Source organism: Cynara cardunculus (assembly GCF_001531365.2).
Source record: "Cynara cardunculus var. scolymus isolate 2C chromosome LG 16, CcrdV1, whole genome shotgun sequence".
NCBI lineage: Eukaryota > Viridiplantae > Streptophyta > Magnoliopsida > Asterales > Asteraceae > Cynara > Cynara cardunculus.
The window spans coordinates 8,523,054-8,549,295 of record NC_037543.1 but is presented as its reverse complement, the minus strand read 5'-3'; the positions used below and the strand labels follow the sequence as shown (position 1 = coordinate 8,549,295).

Sequence of the window (26,242 nt, the reverse complement as noted above, 5' to 3'; positions counted from 1 at the left end):
ATAAACGTTTTTGCCTCTTTTGGGTGTCACTGGGGAAAGGCTGCAATGGAGTAATGAGTCGTTGAACAGAAGAGAAGCTACTCTCTTGGTCGCCAACCCTCTTCCCTCTTTCTATGGCATTCCTTGTCGTCGACTAATCAACGCCAACCATCTTGATTTCTGGTACGAATCACTGAATTTAATTACATACGGACATCCACTTTCCACAAATAGAAGTTGCTATTTTCTAAATTAAGTGTGTGGTATCTTAGATTGTAAAAACACATTGCATTTGGGTATCTTAGATTTTGACATTTTGGAATGTGTGTTGATAATTGATGACCAGATCCACTTTGGGAAAGATTTTGATTCACATGCGTTGCTTCAATTATTAAAGTTGCAGTTGGATATGTGAAGTTCTTTGATAGTCCACTGTAGTGTATACTTGGGAAATTTACTCAACTCTACCACTTACATACCCTCAATCTTTGCAATACTGGAGAAGTGGATTCTAATTGTTTCATGAAGAAACGGTTAGATACGAGTGTAGAGGATGCATTAGTGTACACATTGTTTCTCGAATTGCTTGCTAGAGAATAGAGATAGAACATGGGGATGCTTCTCATTCTTTTATTAGCCTGAAATTAGTTGAAATGCACGCGTTTTGTTATCTTCAACCTGCCTACTCACTATGGTTTGATTCACTTCTATTTTTGTTCTTCACCGTCATTTACTTTTAAGTCTTATTAACTTTATCTCGGGTCTTATCACATCATCACTACTCTGGATACAAATCCTAGCCCCATAAACCAGCTGGTTTGGTGGGCTGTGTGCAGCTACTTCCGTTGTGCAATGGTCATTCAATGTTCGCTAGGATTAAAGGTGGGTGTCTAAGACATCATCACAAAGTTGTATTGGTTTCTGCCCTGTTGTCCTTAACTCGTGCACTTGTATGTGGAGCTTGTCTTTGGTGGCATCATCAATTATTTGACATTATTTGCTCATGTTGCCTCCTCTTCCACTTTTGCATATTTTTCATGGCCTGTTCTAAATCAAGAAGTGTTCTAAGGTTGTCTGAAGTAATGATGCATGTTGGTCACGATGTAAGTTTCCTCTTTACGTATTGCCACAACATTTTGACAATTCAGTGGTTTTTTGGTTCTTTTGTTGTTATTGCTGGTTTTTTTCATCATATTTTGAGGCTTTGATGAGTGTTATCTTGTTTCTGCACCTTCTTTACCTCAATATGGAATTTTAATCTTGAAATCTTGCTGTTGAATTTAAATCGATAAATTTGATTTTGGTGGATTTGGACTTGTTCACCTTTTACTCCTGTCAGATGGAAGGTAAAGTGAAGGAAGGACCTATGGCTTTTAAAAATTACAGTTCTGGTCTTTGCAGACGGGTCACATTTTAACAGATCTTTACTTTGTGCATTGTGAGCTTTATCTTTGTACAAGTCGTTATGAGCAATTGTAGTGGATCCAATAGAAAGATTGTTTTCTTTTAGATTCTGTTTTGTCATTGTGGGATGTATAGAGTCACCTCTTGAGTGAGGGATCACACAAGTAGTACCCTTTCTGAGACATAGCGTACCTACAAAGATAAACATGCTTGTTTCTATCATCATGTTTACAGGTATTGGCCTGGAATCATGGTACATAACATATGAAACTGAAAGTTTTAAGGCTAAAAATGAGCAACTGTATCAGTAAAAGAGAATTGTGTATGAAAATTAGCTCTTTCAAAATGGAGTGCATGCTGTTGATAATATAGCATGCAGATATAAGCTGCATACCCTGAGAAACAATGCACAATATTACAACAAAATATAACATGATACCACTAACTTTTGGTAAACGCCTATTCTTCCATTTAGCGACCTCATTTTTTTGTAGTTAAGCACATAATCGTTCATGTATTGTTTCAAACATTCCATAAATTATGTAATCCTACGAAAAATGAATCATTTAGTTAATGTTACAAAGGGCTTTAATTATAATTACAAATTGGTAATCAACAGAAGCATTGATTAAACACAACTTGAAAAGAAATTCAACACAATGAAAGTGATGATGTACCTAAAACCACCAATAGTCCCCATAGATTAGTGAAATGAAAAATATAAAAAAGTAACTAGGCCTAGACACATAGATGGATATGACGTGTGTAAACTAGATAAATAACTTATTCGTGACCAGAGTTTCTTCTTGTGGAAGGGTGACCTAGTCGACCAAAAAGAACTTAGATAACTGCCTTACTTAGGTATGTTGCGGGAGATGGGAAATCCAACAAATATAGATAATCCCTTCCAGACTGTCTTGATCCTTCAAGAAGCGCCAAGATTCTGAAACACAATAATTCGGAAAGGATACAACGAAGCAATTCATATTTTTTTGGTATTTTGCTTGTGGATCACATGTTATGAGGAAAGGTAGGCACAAAACATCTGAGATATCGAATTCGGATGAATTCCACAAAATGGTTATGCTCAGGGGCGGACCTACTACGTACTGAGTAGGGTCCCATGCCCCCACTCACTTGATTATCATAAGGAAAAAAAAGTAGGTGTCTTGAACATGCGTCCACTTGATTTTGAGGGTGCCCTGAAATATTTTAAACCCAAACTTGTAACTTAAATCTGGTTTTGGAGGGATGGTTGATGTTCTCCAAATTACAGCTCTCCATATAGGAGTTCTGGGGTTCGATTCTAACTTGTAGCAGCTAGTTAATTTTTTGGTTAACAACTAGATAAAGATTGGCAAAAGAATCCCCCTTCATTAGCAATAATCCATCGAATATATACAAGGATAACAACAAACTATCCTAAAATACATGAGAGTGAATATGGAAGAAATATACAACAACAATAATAATAAATACGGTCTAATACTCCCTGGCAGTTGAAGCAGGAGGAGAGCGGTATTAAAGGATAAGATTGCATGCATTTATTTGAATTTATTTGATTGATTATTTTATTGTTTATGTTCCTAAATTAGTGAGCTAGGATGATTATATAAAGGGATCTCTTGTGTAATTCAGGCAAGGGAAAAAAATCAATTATTAAAATTTTCATGGTAATCAGAGCCAATATCCGTTCCCTTTTCTCTTAATTGTCGCCGGCGACGACTTCCTCCCCATGGCCGGCGAAACCGCCAACCCCGAAAAACCACACCTTCACCCCGCACTCACCGCCACCAATGTTCATCAGAAAATACGTATTTTAGATGGCACAAAAACCCCGTATTCCAATTGGGTGAAATTATTCAAGAACCATCTCAAGATTTACAAACTTCTCCACCATATAGACGGTACCAAGACACCGTCACAAGAAGATCCGGCATACGCCAGTTGGCTCGAATTGGATGCTCTCATCCTCCAATGGATCTACAGCACGGTGTCGGATGAAATCCTCAACCGTATCCTTGACGACAACACCACGTCACGACAAGCATGGATTCAAATCCAGGAGATTTTCATCAACAACAAACATGCTCGGGCGGCGACATTGGAACAGAAATTCACGAACGCAACCCTTACGGCGTCCGCATCTTTTGATGACTATTGTCAAACGTTGAAAGATATTGCTCGACAACTTGGCGATATCGATCAACCGGTCTCCGAAAGTCGCCTCGTTATTCAAATGGTTCGTGGTCTCCCTGTTGAATACGACACTATCGGTGCTATTATCAATCAACAATGCCCTACATGGGATGTCGCTAGGGGGATGGTCAAAGCCGAACAACGACAGGCGGCTCGATCCAATTCCAACCGTGACACGGCCCTTGTTCATTCCGCCAATCACACCAAAGGTAACACCTTTACAGAGAGCACCGACAACAATCGTTCTCCCTACCCGAACGGATATCGTGGCAACAACTACGACCCTGCCAAAGCCGCACGCGGCAGGGGACGAGGCGGTAGATTTTCTGGCCGAGGAGGGGGTAGATCTCACAATCAACACAATCAACATCCGTGGAGTTCCGGCGGTACCAATGCCCACGGCCCACGACCTGCGCAACAATTTTCAAATGGGCCTCACGCCCAATCTAACCCTTGGACACCGCCGCCCACTCCATTCCCGTCCCAACCTTTTCAACAGGCTCAATACGGGAACCAACAGGCCCACCTGACTCACATGTCTCGAACACCTATGCAGGCCCCTCCCGGTTTTGGGTACCAACAGCCGTCGCTCAATGCTTTATCACCTGCGGACATCGGAACTGCAATGTCTGCCTTGAGTCTGAATCCCAATGATCAACAATGGTACATGGATTCGGGAGCATCCTCTCACATTACCTCGGACCCAGGTAAAATTACGACTCCAAGTTTATTACCCGTAAGCCCTATTTTTGTCGGTAATGGCCAAAAATTACCGGTTCACGGTTCGGGAAACGGTTTTTGTAACACACCCAACAAAACCTACCATCTCAACCGTATAATCCACTCGCCCTCGGTCATAAAAGATTTACTTTCTGTTCGTAAATTCACTATTGATAATCAAGTTTCCATTGAATTTGACCCCTTTGGTTTCTCTTTAAAGGACCTCAAGGATGGGCACCTGCTTTCCCGCCACAATAGCAGTGGCGACCTTTACCCATTCACACCATCTGTTACAACTTTGCTTACAGCTTCCGCCTCCACACCTTGGCATGATCGTCTCGGACACCCCGGCGCGAACGTGCTTCACTATCTTCGTCATTTTATTTCTTTCAAGCATAATAAAACTGTTGATTTGTTGCTTTGTCGCTCTTGTCAAGTTTCAAATAGCAAACATTTACCTTTTTCAGATTCTATGTCTGCTACTTTTAAACCGTTTGATTTAGTGCATTGTGATTTGTGGACTTCTCCTGTTCTTAGTAATTCCGGTTACAAATATTACATGGTGTTAATTGACAATTTCACAAATTTTGTTTGGATTTATCCCCTTAAATTTAAATCCGAGACCTTTGCCAATTTCACGAAATTCCACAAATTAATTCAAACCCAGTTCCATTCATCCATTAAAACCTTTCAGTGCGATTTGGGGGGCGAATTTGACAACACCAATTTCAAAAACTTTGCTCACCAATAGGGACTCATTTTTCGATTTTCTTGTCCACAAACGTCCCAGCAAAACGGGAAATCTGAACGCATGATTCGTCGTCTCAACGACGTCATCCATGCACTCCTCGTGCATTCCCGTCTTCCACCCACGTTTTGGGTGGAAGCCCTTCACACGGCTACCTATCTCCACAACATCCTTCCCACAAAAAAACTTGACTATAACACCCCCGCTTATGCCCTATACCGTCGCCACCCTACATACGATCACCTTCGTGTGTTCGGGTGCGCGTGCTACCCAAACATGTCGGCCACACAACCTCACAAACTATCACCACGATCCACCCAATGTGTTTTCCTCGGCTATCCATCCGATTTTCGCGGGTACCACTGCTACGATCTCCAAACGGGTCGTGTGCATCTTTCCCGTCACGTCACATTCGATGAACACACATTTCCCTTTCATGCCACCCCACCTAAAGATCTCTACACCTTCCTCGACGATGATCCCATACTTCTCGATCATACGTCTTTCCCCACCACCAACATCCCAAACACCCAACCACAATGCCCTCCTTCTCCTACACCCATCTTGTCGGACCAACAACCGACCACTCCCATCCCACCTTCTACATTCCCAACGGGCCCCCAATCGCCCTCCCCATCATCGGCCGACTCCCCCCCCACCACCCTCCACTCGCCTATCGCCCCTCCTCCTACCAACACTCACCCCATGCAAACACGTGCGAAAGACGGGGTACTCAAACCAAACCCCCGCTACCTTTTCGCCACGTCAACCAACATCTCGCCCGTACCTACCTCTTATACAAAAGCTTTCTCGGACCCTAACTGGTTAACGGCCATGAATGATGAATTTAGTGCTTTGCAGGCTAACAATACTTGGGTGCTCGTTCCTCGACCGACGGATCAGCCGGTTATCCGTGCTCTTTGGCTCTTTCGCCATAAATTTAAAGCAGATGGTTCCCTAGACAGATACAAAGCCCGACTTGTTTGTAATGGTAAGTCACAAACTGTCGGCGTCGACTGCATGGAAACGTTTAGTCCGGTGATTAAACCCGCTACTATACGCACAGTTTTGTCTCTAGCCGTCTCTAGATCATGGCCCATTCATCAGCTAGACGTCAAAAATGCTTTTCTCCATGGCACCCTTCAGGAAACCGTGTTCATGCAACAACCACCGGGTTTTGTCAACCCGGCCTATCCCAATCATGTGTGTCGGTTACAGAAGTCGCTATACGGCCTCAAACAGGCTCCACGTGCATGGTACTCAAGATTTTCAGGCTTTCTAACCACCCTCGGGTTTCGCCGCAGTTTGTGTGACACCTCGCTCTTTATCTATCATAACGGTGACCAGATGGCCTACTTATTACTCTATGTGGATGACATTGTGCTCACTGCCAGTCACGTGCCTTTACTAAAACAGATCATCACTAATCTTTCACAAGAATTTGCCATGTCCGATTTGGGCCTGCTTCATCACTTCCTCGGTATCACAGTTACTCGACAGGGCAACTCGCTTTTCCTCGGGCAAACCCAATACGCTCGGGACATTCTGCATCGGGCGAACATGACCAATTGCAAGCCGTGCCATACCCCTGTTGATACCAACTCCAAACTCAGTGCTTCCGACGGACCACTTTTGCCTGACGGGTCCCTATATAGAAGCTTAGCCGGTGCACTTCAATACCTAACGATTACCCGTCCAGACTTATCCTATGCGGTTCAGCAGATTTGTTTGTTTATGCATGCTCCCCGGGAACCCCATATGATGTTCATGAAACGGGTTCTCTGCTATCTTCACGGCACGCTGGATCACGGCCTTATCGGCTTCCTCGGATTCCTCCCTAACAGCATACTCGGACGCCGACTGGGGGGGATGCCTCGACACACGACGCTCAACGTCTGGGTATTGCGTTTTTCTTGGGCCTAACCTCATCTCCTGGTCTTCAAAACGCCAACCCACAATTTCCAGGTCCAGCGCGGAGGCTGAATATAGGGGAGTGGCCAATGCTGTGGCAGAGGCTACATGGGTGCGCAATCTTCTATATGAGCTTCGCCTTCCTGTCCGCAAGGCCACAATCGTCTACTGTGATAACGTATCGGCCGTCTACCTGTCTGGCAACCCGGTTCAGCATCAAAGAACGAAGCATGTGGAAATGGATATTCATTTTGTTCGTGAAAAGGTCCAGATTGGACACATACGGGTCCTCCATATCCCGTCTCCTAATCAGTACGCCGATATCTTCACAAAGGGCTTGCCTAGACAGCTGTTTACTTCCTTTCGGTCCAGCTTCAACGTCTTTCCTTCACCACGTTCTCACTGAGGGGGAATATTAAAGGATAAGATTGCATGCATTTATTTGAATTTATTTGATTGATTATTTTATTGTTTATGTTCCTAAATTAGTGGGCTAGGATGATTATATAAAGGGATCTCTTGTGTAATTCAGGCAAGGGAAAAAAATCAATTATTAAAATTTTCAAGCGGATGCATAAACTAGAGCGGAAGCACTGAAACAACTGTCGTGGAAGACCCTTAGTAAAGATATCGGCATACTGATGTTCAGTGGGCACATGAATCACTCGAATTCGACCGATTTTGACGAGCTCTCGAACAAAATGGATATCTATCTCAACATGTTTAGTTCGCTGGTGATGCACCGGGTTATCAGACAGATATACAACGGAAATATTATCACAGTATACGAGCATGGCTTTGGTGACCGGTACATGGAGCTCGAGAAGYAAATTTCTGAGCCARCTAGTTTCAGMTGTGGCGTTAGCAACACCCTTGTATTCTGCCTCGGCACTTGAACGTGAGACAGTTGGTTGTCGTTTAGAGGACCAGGAGACGAGATTGTCCCCCAGAAAGACACAATACCCCGAGGTTGATCTACGAGAATCAGGACATCCCCCCCAGTCAGCGTCAGAATACGTCGTGATTCAAAGGTTGGGGGACTTAAGAATGTGCAGGCCATGATCCGAAGTCCCTTTAATGTACTGGAGTATCCGTTTTAGGAAGTTAAAGTGGGGTTCTCTGGGTGCATGCATGAATAGACAAACTTGTTGCACGACATATGTGATATCCAGTCGTGTGAAGTGAGATATTGAAAAGCACCGGCGAGACTACGATAAAGAGTACCATCTTTCAATGGCTCCCCGGCAGTGGCACTGAGCTTGGATGTGGTATCAACTGGTGTGGCCACAGATTTACAGCCCGTCATGTTAGCCCGCTCAAGAATAGAATTCACATATTGCGATTGGGACAAAAAAATACCACGATCTGTATGAGTCACCTGAATACCAAGAAAATGATGTAATCTACCGAAGTCAGTCATTGCAAATTCCTTTGAAAGAGTGTTGATGACTGAGTGGAGAAAGGTATCGTTAGAGGCCGTGAGAATAATGTCATCGACATATAACAATAAGTAAGCAATGTTGTTCCCCTTGCGATAGACAAAAAGCGATGTATCGGATGCGGCACTCTTGAAACCCGTAGATGTAATAAAGGTAGCAAAGCGATGGTACCAAGCTCGTGGGGCCTGCTTAAGACCATACAATGATTTTCGTACCTTCACACAAACTCAGGGTGATGTCGATCAATAAAACCGGGAGGTTGATGCATATAAACAGTTTCCGCCAAGTTGCCGTGAAGAAACGCATTTTTAACATCAAGTTGATGACTTGACCACGAACGGGAAACAGCAAGTGTGAACACGGTACAGATGGTGGTAGTTTTAACAACTGGGCTGAACGTTTCATCACAATCAACGCTAACCTGCTGAGATTTACCATTAACCACAAGTCTAGCTTTGTATCGAGCTAAAGTGTCATCCGAGTGAAATTTGTGGCGATAAAGCCACAAGCACCTAATGATATGGGCATCAGGTGGTTTCGGGACCAATTCCCATGTGTCATTGTCATATAAAGCTTGATATTCATCCTTCATAGCATGTTTCCAGTTAGGGTCGAGAAGGGCTAGGTGGGGGTTTTTAGGAAGCGGAGAAATAGTAGAGGTGTGAAGGTTTAGACGTTGTGTGGGTTTGAGGGTGCCAAGATGAGACCGAGTCGTCATGGGGTGAGGGAGAACGAGAAGTGGCAGTGATGGAGGTGTAGGAGATGGTGATGGCGTCGAGTGAGTGGAAGTGGAATCAGAAGATGGCGAGTGAGTGGGGTCAGTGTGAGATGGGGGGAGGGGGGTGACGGTGGCGTAGACGAGGTGGAGGGTGTAGGCGATGTAGTAAGGGGTGGTGGTGGCGAGGGTGAGGATGGTTGGAAGTGGTGGATTGTTGAAGGAAGGTTGGTGTCAGAAGATAAGAACCGGTAGTCATGGGAGGTGTTAGAGGTAGGAGTGGCAAATGGAAAGACGGTTTCGTCAAATGTGACATGACGTGATAGATGAATTTTGCCGGTTGTGGGATCAAGACAACGATAACCCCGATAGTTGGTGGGGTAGCCAAGAAAAACACAGCGTATGGAACGAGGGCTAAGTTTATGATCACGAGTAGCTGAGAGGTTAGGGTAACAGGCACACCCAAACACACGAAGGTGATCATAAGACGAGTTGCGACGAAAGAGGATCGAGGTGGGGGTTTGGTAGTGAAGTAATTTTGTGGGGGTTATGTTATGAAGGTAAGCAGCAGCGTGTAGGGCATCAACCCAAAATGCAGGAGGTAGAGATGCATGAGCAAGAAGAACAAGAATTATTTCATAGAGTCGGCGAATCATGCGTTCAGCCTTGCCATTTTGTGGGGAAGTTTGAGGGCACGAAAAACGAAATTGGAGGCCATGTGTGGAAGCAAAGTCTGTAAACTGTTTATTATCAAATTCACCACCCATGTCACATTGAAAACTTTTGATTTTAGTGTGAAATTGAGTTTGAATGAACGAATGGAATTGAGAAAAACGAGAGAAGGTTTCCGATTTTAGTTTTAATGGATATACCCATACATATTGTGTGAAGTTATCGATTAGAACCATATAATATTTATATCCATTTTTACTAAAAATCGGGAAAGTCCACAAGTCGCAATGTATAATGTCAAAAGGCAGCAAGGTATTAGACATAGAATCATAAAATGGTAATCGCTTGTGTTTTGATGTTTGACAAGAATGACAAAGAGAATGAGTATTACTAGAACTCTTATTACAAGAAATAATAGACCTTGAACGCAAATGATTAATGATATTTCCGGCCGGATGTCCGAGTCGAAAATGCCATAAGTCTGAAGACGACACCGATAAAAATGTAGGATGCGAGTGTGCCGGAGTGGTGAAGGGGTAGAGAGCTCCGGTACTATTATGTCTGGTAAGGATCTTCCCACTCTGAAGGTCCTTCACAGAAAAACCACGAGGATCAAATTCAACAGAAACACGGTTATCAATAGTGAATTGACGGACGGACACAAGGTTTTTGATAATTCTGGGTGTGTATAAAGCATCATTAAGACGAAGAGGTTTGGGTTTGGTTAGAACGGTATTATTACCCGAACCTCTAACTGGAATATCATTACCATTACCGACAAATATAGATTTTATATGACTATGAGTAGAGAATTGATCGATAATACCTGAGTCACCCGTAAGGTGAGACGACGCACCGGTGTCCATGTACCATTGAGAATCATCAGGCSGTTYCATTGTCAKAKTCTGAAAAGCAGTGCCAATGTCAGTGGGATCCAAAGCATTAAGAGATCCGGCAGCATGGGCTTGGGGAGCATCATTAGCTCGCTGAGTTGGTTCAAACGGCCGAGTAGAAGTGCGGTGGTGTGAGGGCTGTGGACGTGGCTGAGGATACCACGGATAGGTCCATCCCTGTTGAGTAGGATATGGACATGGTGGTGGCATCATAGCCCACCATGGCGGTGCGTTTTGAAAGCCATAGGATGTGTCTGGCGAGCGGTTTGAAGGCTGTCCATGAGAGCGATTTGAAGGCTGTCCAGGCTGGTTGAACCGATTCGAGCCCCTCGGGTTTGATCTTCCTTGGTTCTGCCGAGAAGAAAGAGGGCGGGAAGAGGGTGGTCCACTACCGGAACGATTGGGTTGGTGATGATCAGCAACAACGTTGGCTTCTCCAGCAGTGGATGAATTTGCTTTTTCCCGTGCAAGTTGTCGATTGTGTTCAAGCTGTAGCATGCTTCGGGCGGTGTCCCAATCAGGAAGGGTTTGGTTGATGTAGGCAGCGGCGGTGTCAAACTCTGGTGGGAGGCCACGTACCAACTGAAGGACCAAGCGTTGTTCATTAACCGGGTTGTCAACATCGTTCAATTGATTGGCCAAGTCTTTCAGTTTTTGGCAATAGTCATCAAGGGAAGTCGAGGCTCGGAGGGTGAGGTTGGTGAATTCATGTTCAAGGGCAGCGGGTCGGGATCCTTTATTGCAGAGAAATATGTTCTTAATCTTCTCCCAGGCTTCAAAAGCAGTCGAGTCTGGTTCAAGAACTCGAATCAGCAGGTCGTCGGAAAGGGATCCATAGATCCATTGTAACACAATAGCATCGATTTCTGCCCATTGGTTATAGGCATCATCGATATTAGCAGGTGGTCGAGTACCATCAATATGAGCCAACACCTTGTATGCACGAGCATGTATGCGAAATAGCTTGACCCACGAAGAATACGTAACCTTGACACCATCCAAAACTCGAACTTTGTTCTGGATGTTCGTAACCGTGTAAGCCGGATGGAGATGCAGTCTTCTGAGGGAGCAGATCTTCCTTCGCCATTGAAAAGGGTGAAGAAGGTCGCCGGAAAAACCGATCGGAGAAGATGAATCAGCCGTGGCTGATGAGAGAGAGAGAGAGAGAGAGAGAGAGAGAGAGAGAGAGAGCCCGAGAGAATAGAGGGCTCTGATACCATAAAGATTGGCAAAAGAATCYCCCTTCATTAGCAATAATYCATCGAATATATACAAGGATAACAACAAACTATCCTAAAATACATGAGAGTGAATATGGAAGAAATATACAACAATAATAATAATATATACGGTCTAATACTAGAAAGCTAATAATTCCCTTGTTACTCTTAATCTCTTTCAATCCTAAATCACGTTCGCAAACCCCCTTAAATTAAATTTAATAACACATTGAATACTCTATTAATTTTATCTCCATTTCCAAATTTGTTCGACGTCCTTCTATAAATTATCACGTTGTTTGATCATTAACTTTCCCTAAAAGTATAAGTTCTTCCTCTTGTCTTGTTTGTATTCTCTAATATGCTTTTAGTTATTAATTTGTTTATTGTTACTCGAAATTCTAGATACGTAAGGAAGCGAAATAAGATGCATAGTTAATTTTCATTTAAACATCCTATTTAATACTAGGAGTTCTAGATGTATAAGGAACTGAAATTGAAAAAAACCTAGAAAAAGAACATCGGACAATCAATATCAAATACTAAAAATTGGAAAATTTTATGAGATCAACCAAAACACAAAAATGTTCCCGTTAACGGTGGAATTCAGCTAAATATACGTTGGCATACGACGTAGTCTTGTGTTTTGCTCAAAAGTCAAAGGATGTCAATTTGAAAAAAATGGATTATTCCCGAAATCGACATAATTGACTTTCCCTCGGGTCAAACCGTGTTGACTTTTCTCTCCGATCGGACTCACGACTTGGCAGCGTTTTGATCCACCTTAAAGGTGCACCAGCTCAAGAAAGTTCCTGGATCCGCCACCGACTTCCACTTATGAGAATACTTGAACCTTGGTTATTCTAACATGAAGATGGGTAGGAGATGATGCACAGATGAATTATCTTTACTGGAGACAGTGTGTGATCTGCTAGCTGAAGAGATCCTTACTGTAGCTAAATACACATGGAGACTACGATAATTATACCACTTGATCATAATAAATAATTCTGAGACCTAGCAATATACAAATATGCGTGAGATCACAAACCTAAGGATGGATTGTGAACTAAATAAAGAATCCCATATCTGATCAACAAATCTAAGCAGCAATTTGATATACGAATAATCTATGAACCAGCAAGACGTGAACCAAACAGGATTTGGAAATTGAAACTCAAAATTATGTCTGAGCTGATAGGTTAATCTGTGATGACTGCTTGAATGAGCAAAAAAATGCATCGTGATCTGGGAAGGTGCTAATGAGAGTTCAAATCAATATATGCGAATGAGGCTGATTCAATCAAGGGAGGTTTGAATGTTTTGGCAGTCGATAAGGCAACGATTTGCTGTAGATGGCTGCTCTAACATGCTGCTCTTGGCTCTTATACTATAAAAACATGATGCTTAAGAGGTTTATTTGCTCCATTAACGAAACCATAAATTAATAGAGTATGTATGTGAGCCATCGGCCGAAACCAAGATAGAGCTCTAAGTATAACGTAGTTGTGAAGGCGTGCTCGGAGCTGAGGTGCAAGCTTGTGGGCGTTTTGCATGTTCAGCCGAGGCGTATTGATGGGTTGCACTAAGGGCCGTTTACCAAACGCTTACCTAGGTAAACGCTTACCAAGTCACATTACCTTACCTGATAAATATGGTAAGGACCAAGAATCTTACTCGGTAAGAGCGAGGCAAGGACCAAGAGTCTTACTTGGTAAGTGAGGGCGACAACTCTTACCACGGTTAGCACTTACCGGCTAAACTGTTGCATACAATGCTGTTTTTGTTGACTAAAATCTTACCTGGTAAGTAAGTGATAGTGTTGAATTTTACTGGTAAACGCTTACCAAGTAAGTGTTTGGTAAACGGCCTACGTTGGGCCTTGGCTAAGGCACCGTATGGGCCTAGGCGTGCCTTATAAAGATTTCTATACAACCAGTCAAATAAACCCTAATAAACAAACCCTGATACTAACAAACTTTCTTGTCTCTCAGACTTCTACAAAAAAGAGAGTTAATAGACTTATTTGATATTAGGACTTATCTAATAACTTCTTTTGTAGAAGTCTAGGAGATTATTAGACTTGGTTAATGTTATCTCGTACCCTAGAACTTCAGGGCTCCCTATAAACACATCCATACCTTATACTTCTCCCTCATGGCTTTAAACCCAAAACTTTTTTCTTAGGTCTTTAAATCATTATCTCTTGTGGTTGCTACATTGGAGGCTTGTACTTGCTACATTGTAGGCTTACACTAGCCAAGACTTTATTGAGATATGTTTGATATTGCTACTTTTTGGAAATTTTAATTAAACTATGTTTTATAGAATGCTATTTGAGTTGTGTATAACTATATGTGTACGTATATATAATTATTTTATAAGATGCGCCTTGCATTCCTGAGGCCCGCACCTCGCACCTAGTCCCGAGGACCCCTTTGCGCCTAAGTGCGCCTTTAGCCTTTAACAACTTCACTATAACCTAATAAACATAGTTAGAATACATAAATAACTCTATATTCAACACCAAATAACTAGTCCCTGTAGCAATGACTTGTTCTGAAGAAGAAATGGTCCAAGTCTAGCTGATGTGGGACTCTAACACGCCCCCTCAAACGGAGGCTAGATGGACACACATTGTCCCAAAGTGTCGAGAGGGGGCTAGCCAAGTGCGGGTTCCTAGAGTGGCGGATCTTGTCTTTGATACCATGTGAGAATATGTGGAACCTCATATCACTCTCCAAAAGAGCCCTTTAGGAGAAAGGGGAGGTTCCAACATATGTACAGGAGAAATGGTTCAAGCCTAGCCGATGTTGAACTCCATGCTTTAAGTGTGTTTTATATGAGAAGTTTTCTGCTGGGAATTGAATTAAGAAATGAAGTAGAGAAGAGGAGCGTCTTATATTGGTGTCTTATGATGACATAAATACCTTGTGAGAGAGGTGGCTTCATTTAGAGGGTTTCCTTCTAATTTCCAGTGCACTTTTCCTATCCATATATCTATATATATCTACTTTACTAAAGATAACTCTTTTCTTTTTCTTAACAAGAGTACTTCATATTTCTTTATTTAAATGTGTATATTTTAATTTGTTTTTCCTCTTGCAAATCTAAATACACCGATATATTAGTCTGATTCTTCCCTACATTTTGACATTTATATATAAAATGCCATTTATACCGAATACGACGTATTTTAACTTTGAACCGACATGGTTTTGTCTTGTTATATAATTCTAACTTCATAAATATTCAATGTGTTTATTTCTTGGCTATTTTATCACTTACAATTGCATCATAACCTTTTTAACTTTCAACTTGATCAATGGCACATGTTTGCTATCCTCTTAATAAATTGGTTGTGCCGTTTAATATTGTTTTGTTATATAGTAATGTTATAAATTAATTTCTTCGACTTGAACTTAAAAGAAAGCCAGTATTAATAAAATGTTATTAGGGTAAAGTTCAATATGTCCCTAGTTCTATCGTTGAACTTTTTATTAATTAATGCACCTACGGTTTCTTATCATAAGAATGTCTAGGCCCGGAAATGCTCTATTATGAATTTTTATTGATTAATGCACCTACGGTTTCTTATTATAATAATGTCTATTCCCGGAAATGCGCTGTTACAAACCTTGCTGAAACCGTTCTCTTGATGTTTACAACAGGATCTTGATAACCACACTAACTTTGATTTATATTTGTTGCAGGTGTCAACCGGAAAATTAGTCGACTTATGGACAAGACTTGCTTGAAGATGCACTGTCGAACTGATAGCCATGAACAAGAATGTCATATGGAAAAGGACAGTCATGTTGAGGTATTTTCTCTTTTATTGTTCATACTTTCTTAATAGATTAACTTATGAAGGCTGTCGATTATGGTGCCTTGTAACAATTTGGGTTTGAAAGCTTATCTTTCACTAAATAGCAAGGGGCTGCTTTTTATTTTATTTTATATTAAGATCTTAATTGAAAAAGATGACTTGATGTGGACAGCAGTTACATGGTGTTTATCCATTTCAGCAATTTCCAACCATGGCTTAAATTAAAGCCAAAAGAGCGGATAAGCTGTTAAGCCAATTAAGCAAAAAACAAACAGGCCCAAGTCTGATACATGAATATGTGTACACATATAGATGGAAGTTCAAACGAGAACAATAACTAAATAAGAGAATGACAAAACAGCCAAATCACATGCAAAATCACATGTGATTTTACATCACGGTCAACAAAAGGGTGTGCCGGCGACGTGGCCCGCGACCTCAGGTTGCGGCCAAAGTCGCATGAATCACATGTGATTTTATACGTGATTTTAGTATAAAATCACACGTGATTCGACCGTTTTCTTATTCTTTTATTTAGTTACTTGTTCTTGTTTTAAACTGACACTACACATATAATATTATATACAAGTGAGCTAGTTTAATTTACTTCCAAAGCCTTTTTTTTCATAGACAGCAAGTAGGCTGTTGGAGTATGAATGTGTGACAGGGCTTCCATAATTACTATTCATTCAGTAGGACTCCACATTGGAGTATCTCATACATACACAATGAATAGTGTTACTAGAAGCCCTATTCTCACATTCAGCATGCACAACCCATTGGTTGGATCTATGCCGTGCAATAGATTTACTTCTAAGTAACACTTCTCAAATTGAAGGCTATACATACCCAACTTTTTGAAATATAAAAACACTTTGGGCTAAAATTGAGAAAAGCCCAATTCCAAAACTTCTGAAATAGGATGATGATCTCTTTCAAAATCTGGATCAAACAGGAGGTCAAGTGGCACTGTTCACTTCCAAAAAGCCCATCTCATCCTTTCTCTCAACTTCAACCTCAGCCTGAATCTCTATCCCTACCTAAGCCTCAAGAAACACAATCTTGACATTTGTATTTAACATGCATAGCTATGGCTGACAGAAAGTAAATCAGTGCCTGCATGACTCGAGCAAAGTTACAGAAAAACTCTGAGCCTTATATAAATTATGATCTTAAGTGAAGCAAGCCTATGGTAAATCACGTTTGATGCCTTTGGACCTCATTATTAATGCACTAGTTATTTTTTATTTTTTGCAATATACTTCTACAGGTTTATGACTAATTGGCTTCTGTTTTGCCTTTTGGTTTTTTTGTTTCCAAAAGCATATTTATGGGAATTTTCTGGTACATGGATGGATAAGAGTGTACATCGGGAGGGAAAATGAGAAAAAAGGATTCTAGTAAATATTAATGAAAACTGCATCAACACTTCTATATGTAGGACAACTGCATATTCACATTTCCATACACAAAAGGCAGAAGGAATATATGAGAAGAATTTTAGTGAACTTCAGTGAAAAACTTCGATTTTGTACTATATGTCGGACAAAAGTATATCGACTTTTCACACACACACAAAAGAAAAGTCTTGGAACCAAAGCAAATACAGAAGGAAATTAATTGCAAGTTTAATGTAACCAAGACGAATGAACCTGACTTCACTATAATTTTCTTAGCAGACATGTAATCTAAGTTTTACTTCTGTCAACTTTGTAAACCATATGCTCAGTAGGGTGCTCATTCTTCTCCATGGAAATGAAATTCATGTGCAAAATGTTAATGAATTGCAATATTTACGTACTTCACTGAGTTATCTAATGTGAATGCAGGCTCCAGGTGTTGAAGTTCCTAAAGCCTCTATCCGAAGATCATCCCGTTTACGGAGCAAGAAAAAAGTGTCGCCATGCTCTCAAGATGCATGCAGATCTTACCACAGTAGTTCTAACTATACAAAGAAATCTTTGAAAACATGCCTAGACAGGGAGAGTTCTATTTCTGAGAGCAAAATCGAGGAAGATAATAAACATAAAATTCCGCATAGAAATGAAAATAACTGTTTACTTTCAGCAGATACCGCCTCCATGAGATCTTCTGCAGCAGGTCCCTCATTTAAATATCATGTCCGGGCAAAAGATGGGATCAGACTTCTTGTTGATCTGAATTTAAAACGATCCAACTGGTTGAAAAGTATGGAAAAAGCAGTTTGTGTATGTCAAAATCATCAGAAGCCTGGATTTGGAAGCTTCCGGCAGGAAGTTGAATGTTTAAGAGATAAAAATAACCTTAAAATTAATTCACCTGCCAAAGCTAGTGCTTCGGATGCAAGCATGAATTCTTATGCACAAAACAAATTTTCAATTAAATCAATGAGTAGAGAAATTGGGAAAACTCTTCCTTCAGTGGTAGAAAAGGAAGTAACTACTATATCCAGCCTAGAATTTTCTACAAGAGATGGTTATACAAAGTCATCGAATTCAGTTGTCCCTGATGCTCCCCATGAACCAGCTTCCCTTTTGAACATGACTGTAATTGGTTCAAAAGTTCGGTCAAAGAAAGGAAAGAGCTCAGAGCTTGTACATGTAAATTGTCAAGATACAACCATGAAGGAGAATTACAGTCCAAATGCAGAATGTCTAGAAGTTGTAGCCTTTTCTTCCGAGGAAAATCAGTTTTCAGATTTTTCAAGCCACCAGAAAGGTTCATCATGTTCTAGAACGGGAATGATATGTTCTGAAAACTTATTAACTAGCACTTTTGAGGTTAATCAAGAAACTGCTGGTAATCACAGACGTTCAACGGTTGAGAACAGGGTATGTTGACTCTCATAAAGCTTGTTGTCCTTGCCTTGTGCTTTAGGAATTCCTGTTGGAAACTTTTTTTCTATTTACGTTTTAAACATGGAAGATATATACAGCTAAGTCATTGAGAAGGTTTTCATATCTTCTTTAGACAAAGGCTATGACATTACCACTCTTACATGTGCAGGAGAGTATCAATTCTGCTGAAGGAATGGAAGTCTCAGGGTAACATTCTTGCCCTAGTGTTTGTTATGGTATATCTAAGGACTTTTTAGTTACATTCCTTATATGAATTGCAGCAGAGATGGGAACACGATTGTGATATCAGCATCTGATGGTGGGCGTAAAAGAAGGAAACATAACGACAAAAGCGATTACATCCATGGTCAATCTCATCAAAGAATTTTAAGAAGCACAAAACTGCTTGGTGGGCAAATCCTTGAACAAGGTGGACTTGTCATTCGGCGATCCTCACGTCTGCTTTCTAAGGTTCTCTAAGTTCTTGGTGTCTTTAGCCTCCTCATCATGCAAAATAGTTATCAAGTATCATGGTCAACAAAGTTCTTTATGCTTATATATTGAACTGAGGATGTACTAATTTATTATTCCAACCTAAATATCCGATTAAAAGGAGACCACACAAAGACTACAATCTTAATTTGGTATAAGCAATTCTAAGCTAATCTAATAATAGTAGAAGTGTGGAGCAAGCTCCAAGACCGGCATTACTTTGTGCTCCTAGGTTCTGATATAGGCATTCTAAGCCTTAAGAGTGATGGTCTTTGAGATAGGAATGCTCCTTGAGTTGCATAAGTTGACGCAGTTTATGTGAATTCTATAATATTACCCCTTAGTAGAAGAAGGGTATACAACCATTAGTGAAGAGCCAATACAATTGATAATTGGAGACACGTCCTCTATCCCAAAGGGTAGAGCGGTTGTTTTTGTGAAGACCACAACAATTGATAATCTGTTGTAAATATGAACATTGTCGGAATAGGGCCCATCATTCTCTAGTATGCTTCTGTATTCACAATTATAAGCACATACATATACACACATATACACATATATTTCAATCTGTGCGATTAGTATTGGTGACATTAGATATGGGACTAACATCCAACGGCACCTCTTCTCATGTGAGATAAAGGAGAGTGTTTGGGGGGGTTGCTGAAGGAGGAAAAGTCTGAAGATACAAGTGTTGTCACCACATATTGTATGAAACATACAACTTTTAATGGGTTAGCAACAATAAACATTTCATGATTCATTTAAAATTATTCTTTTCTATACTTTAGAACCCTAGAAGGGGAGAGCATGATGTTCTTATTTTTTTTTTTTTTTGGGGGGGGGGGGGGGAGTTGGGAGAGAGGGAGATGAAGACCCAATAAAATTTGAAAGGGACCTAGAAGGAAATTAAACGAAATTTTAGGGCTGGTAGCGTAGGTAGGTAGGAAGGGAGACTAATTGTGGACAAATGATGTACACAGAGCGTATAACTTGTTAACTGAAGCACTTTCAGATAAATTCAATATCAATTGACAACCACAGACCAGTAGAAGTAATTCAGTTGCGATTTGAGAAGAAATTGAATAGAGGAAATCGGATGATTACATATAGGTTTCTCGGCTTTCGAGAGGCTCGTGGGAGGGTACTCACGACTTTCCCTAAAACACACACACACACACAGATACGACTGACTATGATACCCTTTTGATCAACACTGAATCACCGAGGTCACTTTTCAATGTGACCGAAAGCTTGAGAGATTATAAATGAGTAAATGGAGAATGGAATTCACGGGAATTTCAGGACTGCCAGAGGTCTTCCACTAGGCCTGAACCGATTCAACTGAAAAGATACCCCGGACAACATACCAACTCTATTAAACAATTCTTTCCCCCAATGCAAAATACCAAACTACTCCTCCAATATTCTCCCAATTATAGTATAGTTGACTTGAGGTGACTTTACTGCCTCCTATGGGGGTACATGAAACAAACTTGTCGTTGACCGGTACATCAGATTAGAAAACTACTGATAGTTTCTATTAGTGAAGGCAAAATGATACAATAAAGTTGCAAGAAAGATAACTAGTCCTTAATATAGTCCTTGTAGCAATCATTCTCCTGTACTTAAAGCATGGTAGGGTGGAAAGGAAAGAAATATCTGCTTCAGTAAATGAAAGACAAATACCAAATATATTTTTTCGCCAATGAGGATCAACCAATACACTAGTTGCAGCAATCTGAGTCCTTTTCCTAAGTGTATTTGTTACTGAAAGCACCCACTAGTTGATTAAACTCTTTAATAGAGATTTTCATTAGCTTCCCATATAGTACAATTTCTCACCCCCCCCCCTCCTCCATACATGCCTCCTCGATATATGGGTTCAAGTTCTTATGTTATATTTCTTCTAGGTCCTTTTTTAGTTCCCTTGGATTTTGACCTCCCTCTCTAGATCTGACCTCAACCTTCTCTTGTACTTGTTTTCTTCGAGAATTCTGAAACTGTTACTATTTCTGCTTCATATTATCATCTTTTAAGTTTTTCTTGAAATGGTTAGTTTTTTATTAAATTGAAACATATGATTACAATGAAAATGAAATCCAACCACATGAAAACCACAATGAGACAACAAATTGATCATTGGTAATCTATACCATAGCATTGAGTAAAATCTTTTGCTAGAAGTTTCGGTTTAAACCTTTCCACATCAACCATATGCCTAATATTTTAACTATGAATATCCATTTGCATCTACCTGGACTTTTCCCATGTAGCAATTCAATGAGTGTCTATGCGGCAATTCAGTGGTGTCCATGTGTCATTAGTTTCGAATGCATAAATTTCTTCTTCAACACCACGTTTTAGGTAGGATCATGGTAAGCTACGTTAATTAACTAACTGTGGAACAAGGTATGTAACAAAAGCTTTATAGGAGGGTAGTAAATTTCCATAAGCCCCAAGTATTTTTCCATTAGATGAGTGGCTCAGTTCAAACCCCCTTTCTTTGAGAAATTGGAAGTGAAGGATCATCACGGAATTTCGTTACCTTAGGACCGTTATAGTTACGGCCGCCGTTCACCGGGGCTTCTTCTTACGGCTAGATCCAATCTCCTATGGAAAGGAAAAAGAGAGGGATGGGGTTTCTCTCGCTTTTGGTAGGCGATCGGAAAATAAAGAAATGGTTAATCTATTCAAGATAATTACGTCTTTTACGTCCCCATGCCCTTTGTGTGGCGACATGGGGGCGATTTTTTTAATGAATCCTAAATATCGCCATTCTCCATTCCATGAGGAATATATTCTTGTCCTTGTGATTGGGGGATAGGTATATTTGGATAAGATGTTTGATAGTTTGTAGATGGGTGGCTTTTGGCTATTGTGTGGATTTCCCTCTTGACTAAACAATGACATTAGGGATGGAGAGTTGAGACATTTGAGAGTTGGGACTAATCTAAGTACTCTGAATGTTGGGGATAGGCTTAGATTGATCAAAACTGAGTCCCATGTTGATCATTTGAGGGCAAATAGATTTGTAGTAGGAAATTGAGTGTTCCAAATATGAAGTTCTCTAGAAGTCTCCCCTTGAATTTTAGAGTTAAGAAAATAAGACTATTATCAAAGAATGTGAAGGCCATGGAGTATGTGACAACCCTTTTGATTTGAGGAGCAACTAAGAAAAATGCATATAAGGGATTTGAGATCTATTTTTTTTTTATTTTGTTGATGAAAGAAGTGCAACCAAATACCTTGAGAGGTAGATCTGATAAGAACTACTTGACATGAGGGTGGATATCAATGAGGACTTGACGGGGTGATTTGAATTGACGAGACATGAGAGAAGTGGCTTCCCCTCAAAAGCGTTTTAGGTATATGATTGACCTTACCAATCCACACATGAACTAATATGTAAGCATTATCAGTTCTGATAACCTTGAATTTTTGATATGGAATTGGGTGGAAATAACGAAATGGAAGGCTTGAAATTCATTGTTTTTTTCTTCATAAAAATGTCCATGTGGATCTGGTGATCATCATTAGGTGAAATGAACCATTAATATTTTTCACTCATGAGCGCTCCCTTAAAAGAATTACGCATAGATGAAGGTCTTTGGTCAATTCTATTAACCCTGTTCTTGCAACTTACAAGAGAGAGAGAGAGAGAGAGAGAGAGAGAGAGAGAGAGCCATCATCTATATGAACAACCGGGTAGTTTTTACACTGTGTTAGCTATGAAAAGCACCCATATCTTGTCATGTGGCCGGAAGCTCCAGAGTCTACACTCCAAGCACAAACTTGTTGATGGTGGTTAAGATGGTTGCGATGTAGTAGAGGTGTGCCCTAAGAGTTCCCTATAAAGCATCAAATTCTTCCTCAGTAAAAGTAACCGAATTGGCATTGCTTTCTGACTCATGCCATCATTCTTGTGTGTTGGTTTCCAGTTATTCCTTCGACATTTCTTACCTCCTTGCACTAGTCGCACAAAGCACCTCCACCTTTCTGATATTCACCAGTTTTAGGTGTTCTTCTAGTGGATTGTGCATGTGTGGTCTTGTATGAAATACTTTGTTTTGTTCATGCAACCGGCCTCCATTCCCATAAAGTAAGAAAGATTCTTTACTTCAAATTCTTGGTCTCTATAATCATCACATGTTATTAACATGTCATCAACAGACGATGAAGATAGTAATCTTACTCGTTTGAAGAATAAGAGGCTGTTTATCAAATGCTTACTTGGGTAAGAGCTTACTAAGTCATATTACCTTACCGGATGAATATGGTAAGGACAAAGAATCTTACCCAGTAAGAGCGAGGCAAGGACAAGAGTCTTACCCGGTAAGAGCAAGGCAAGGACAAGAGTCTTACCCGGTAAGTGAGGATGATGACTCTTACCCGGTAAGTAAATGATAGTGTTGAATTTTACCGATAAGCGCTTACCGAGTAAGTGTTTGGTAAAGGGTAGTCATCCAACCAACTATATGGTAGAAAGATGTAGGTGGCTGCTCAAATAGGCTTTCATGGAGACACATGACTAGGTTTCACTGCTCTATGATGGATAGCAAGCAATCTTTAGTAGTTTAGTGGTTTTGTACCTCTCCTATGCATTTATTGTCTTTATGTGCTTTATCATTTGAATTGATGATTTTTCTTTCTCTTGCAATTTATATTATTTTTACTTAAACTTCAACTTTTATGCTATTTCTAATATCAGTAATGAAACCGATTACTAATCCATTCTTAACTTACGATACCCATACGGTTCACTACCCAGTATCACCAAAAAAAACAAGGTTTTACCCGTGCACTCCCCAAAATTAAGGATCATATATGCTTGCATATGTACAACCTATGCTTTCAGGGGTCTTCACCTAAATAGTCGCTTTATCCCTTGAGGCAGAGGGCAGTTGTGCATACATCCAACCCCCAGATATATAAACCGAGAGATCATTTGATTTTGTTTAAATGATTGGCATATATACAAACAACCATGCTTCCAGTGGTCTTCACCTAAACAGTCGCTCTACCCCCAAACTTTTAGGATATATTGGGCTCGTTTGGTTTATATGATTCTATCACAAACTATATTTAGTTCAACTTTTATTTATTATGTATATAACAATGAAGACCACAATCACAAACATACTACATGTACTTTTACAACTACTATGCATATGACCAAAACGACCTTCCTTCGTGGTCAGTCGTTTTCTTGTCTTGGATATGTTCTGAGAATTTCATATCAACTTTTCTAAAACTTGAATTTGTTGTTGTTGTTGTTGTGCAGGCTGTTCCATTTGCCGGAAAGATTCATTGAATTGAAGTTTCTGTAACTTTTCTGATAAATACCTTTATACACCAATAATGAAATGTTTCATCACTTTTCTTGGTGGTATGCACTATTTGTACTTGTTCCACATTAAATTTTTGGTTGGTAAGAGTAAAAACGAACATGATCACATTTATATGTGCTTTCGTTTGTGTACGAATATAGGTTATATATATATATATATATATAGGGTTGGGTTCACGTGAGACCAGACTGTTTTCGTGAGACCCCCACATTTTTACACTTGAAACTTCACAGCAAAAACACTATAAAGGTTTAAAAAAGTCGAACCTTCACAGCAAAAACACTGTGAAGGTTACCTTCACAGCATTTTGCTGTGAAGTTTCAAGTGTAAAAAACTGGTCTCACAGGTCTTACGAAAACAGGCTGGTCTCACGTGATCCCAAGTCTATATATATATAAAAACAAATCCTGAGCAAATGATTAAAGCTCAAGAAGAAGTTATTGCCAAATTACAGCAGATTTTCTAATTAATCCTTGTGTAACATTTCTGGTATTTGTTTTTTAAATTCTTCTATGTCTAATGGGCTATACTCTATATTTGCTGTTCTAATTGTAATATCGGGGATTTTTAATTTAAATTTGCATATGTATTTAACCTTAGATTTTGTAATATCTTCACCGATTAATCCTATTTTTTCTAAATGCAATATTATGGGATGATTAATACTAGTTGTGATATCTTTCCGTTTTTCTAATTCGTGTGTTAAGAAATTAGTAAGTAATTTAACTGTTTCATTTTCTACCAAGGATTTGGTTTGATTTTGTTGTTATTAAAAATCTAAATTGCCTTGTCTGCCATATATGCCCAATAGATGTCAACAACAGAGAATTTCCAGATTCACATCCATATGCAGATCCATCATCACCAGTATCAGTTAATAGCACACACAGAGATTTCTAGAGGCAATAAAGTAAGCAATGACGGACGTTAATATCCGACAAACGCCTGTCAAAACTTTAATAATAGAGATCGAATATAGAAACCGTATATTGTAACCTTATAGGCCTTTGATTTTTATAGCCTAAGTTTATAGGTTTTTTGACTTTTGTACCTTATACTTATATTATTAGTATCTTTATCTTATCAGACATATCTTTTGTAATCATAGACAAGCATATGAAGGTCTATAAATACCTTCATTCTCTTCATTTGTATATAAGAGTGAACTAATTCAAGAAAGAATTTTCTCTTTATATCCTTGAGTTACTAAACATCTCCCTATCTATCTCTCTAACTTAGTTTCATACTCTTAAAACTCTCTTTCCACATCTTCATATCATATCCCTTACCTATAAAAATTAAATAAATAAATAAAAACATCCGCTGCACATACTCTCCTTCCTTCAAATCCTTCAAAAGTCTCTACCATCTCTGTAAGTATACTCTGCTTTATGTTTTGATTATGATTTTGTTTATGCTATATGTGGTTTAACGGAAACCCAAAAAATCCGCTAAACCACATATAGCATAAACAAAATCATAATCAAAACATAAAGCAAAGTATATTTGCAGAGATGGTAGAGACTTTTGAAGGATTTGAAGGAAGGAGAGTATGTGCAGCGGAGTTTTTTTTTTTAGGTAAGGGATATGATATGAAGATGCGAAAAGGGAGTTTTAAGAGTATGAAACTAAGTTAGAGAGATAGATAGGGAGAGGTTTAGTAACTCATGGATATAGAGAGAAAATTCTTTCTTGAATTAGTTCACTCTTATATACAAATGAAGAGAATGAAGGTATTTATAGACCTTCATATGTAGGGCTGAGCAAAAACCGAAAAACCCGCCCGAAGAAACCCGACACTAAACCACATATATTTTGTAGGATCGGGTAGGATCCCACGATCCATCACCCGAA

At 39.9% G+C, this 26,242-nt stretch overlaps 1 protein-coding gene across 5 annotated transcripts; it reads left to right on the top strand.

The window, feature by feature from the left end:
• LOC112529507 lies at positions 1–24,429 on the top strand. 5 transcript variants are annotated; one of them, XM_025140823.1, is made up of 7 exons: positions 1–162; positions 1,049–1,082; positions 15,614–15,723; positions 17,559–18,539; positions 18,715–18,752; positions 18,827–19,016; positions 24,322–24,429. In XM_025140823.1, the coding sequence occupies exons 3-7, from the start codon at positions 15,640–15,642 to the stop codon at positions 24,349–24,351; spliced, it is 1,323 nt and encodes a 440-aa protein (XP_024996591.1). In that variant the 5' UTR covers positions 1–162; positions 1,049–1,082; positions 15,614–15,639; the 3' UTR covers positions 24,352–24,429. The 5 variants fall into 5 exon arrangements, with proteins under 5 accessions (XP_024996591.1, XP_024996590.1, XP_024996589.1 ...); XM_025140822.1 differs by having other exon boundaries at positions 1,040–1,082; XM_025140821.1 differs by having other exon boundaries at positions 1,037–1,082.
• Positions 24,430–26,242: the final 1,813 nt, after the last annotated feature.

Bases quoted from the DNA above. Each gene is read 5' to 3' on its own strand.
- LOC112529507 (XM_025140820.1), top strand. From the start codon at position 15,640: ATGGACAAGACTTGCTTGAAGATGCACTGTCGAACTGATAGCCATGAA. The intron at 18,540-18,714 runs GTATGTTGACTC...TTACATGTGCAG, and splicing joins GTTCAACGGTTGAGAACAGG to GAGAGTATCAATTCTGCTGA. The intron at 19,017-24,321 runs GTTCTCTAAGTT...GTTGTTGTGCAG, and splicing joins CCTCACGTCTGCTTTCTAAG to GCTGTTCCATTTGCCGGAAA.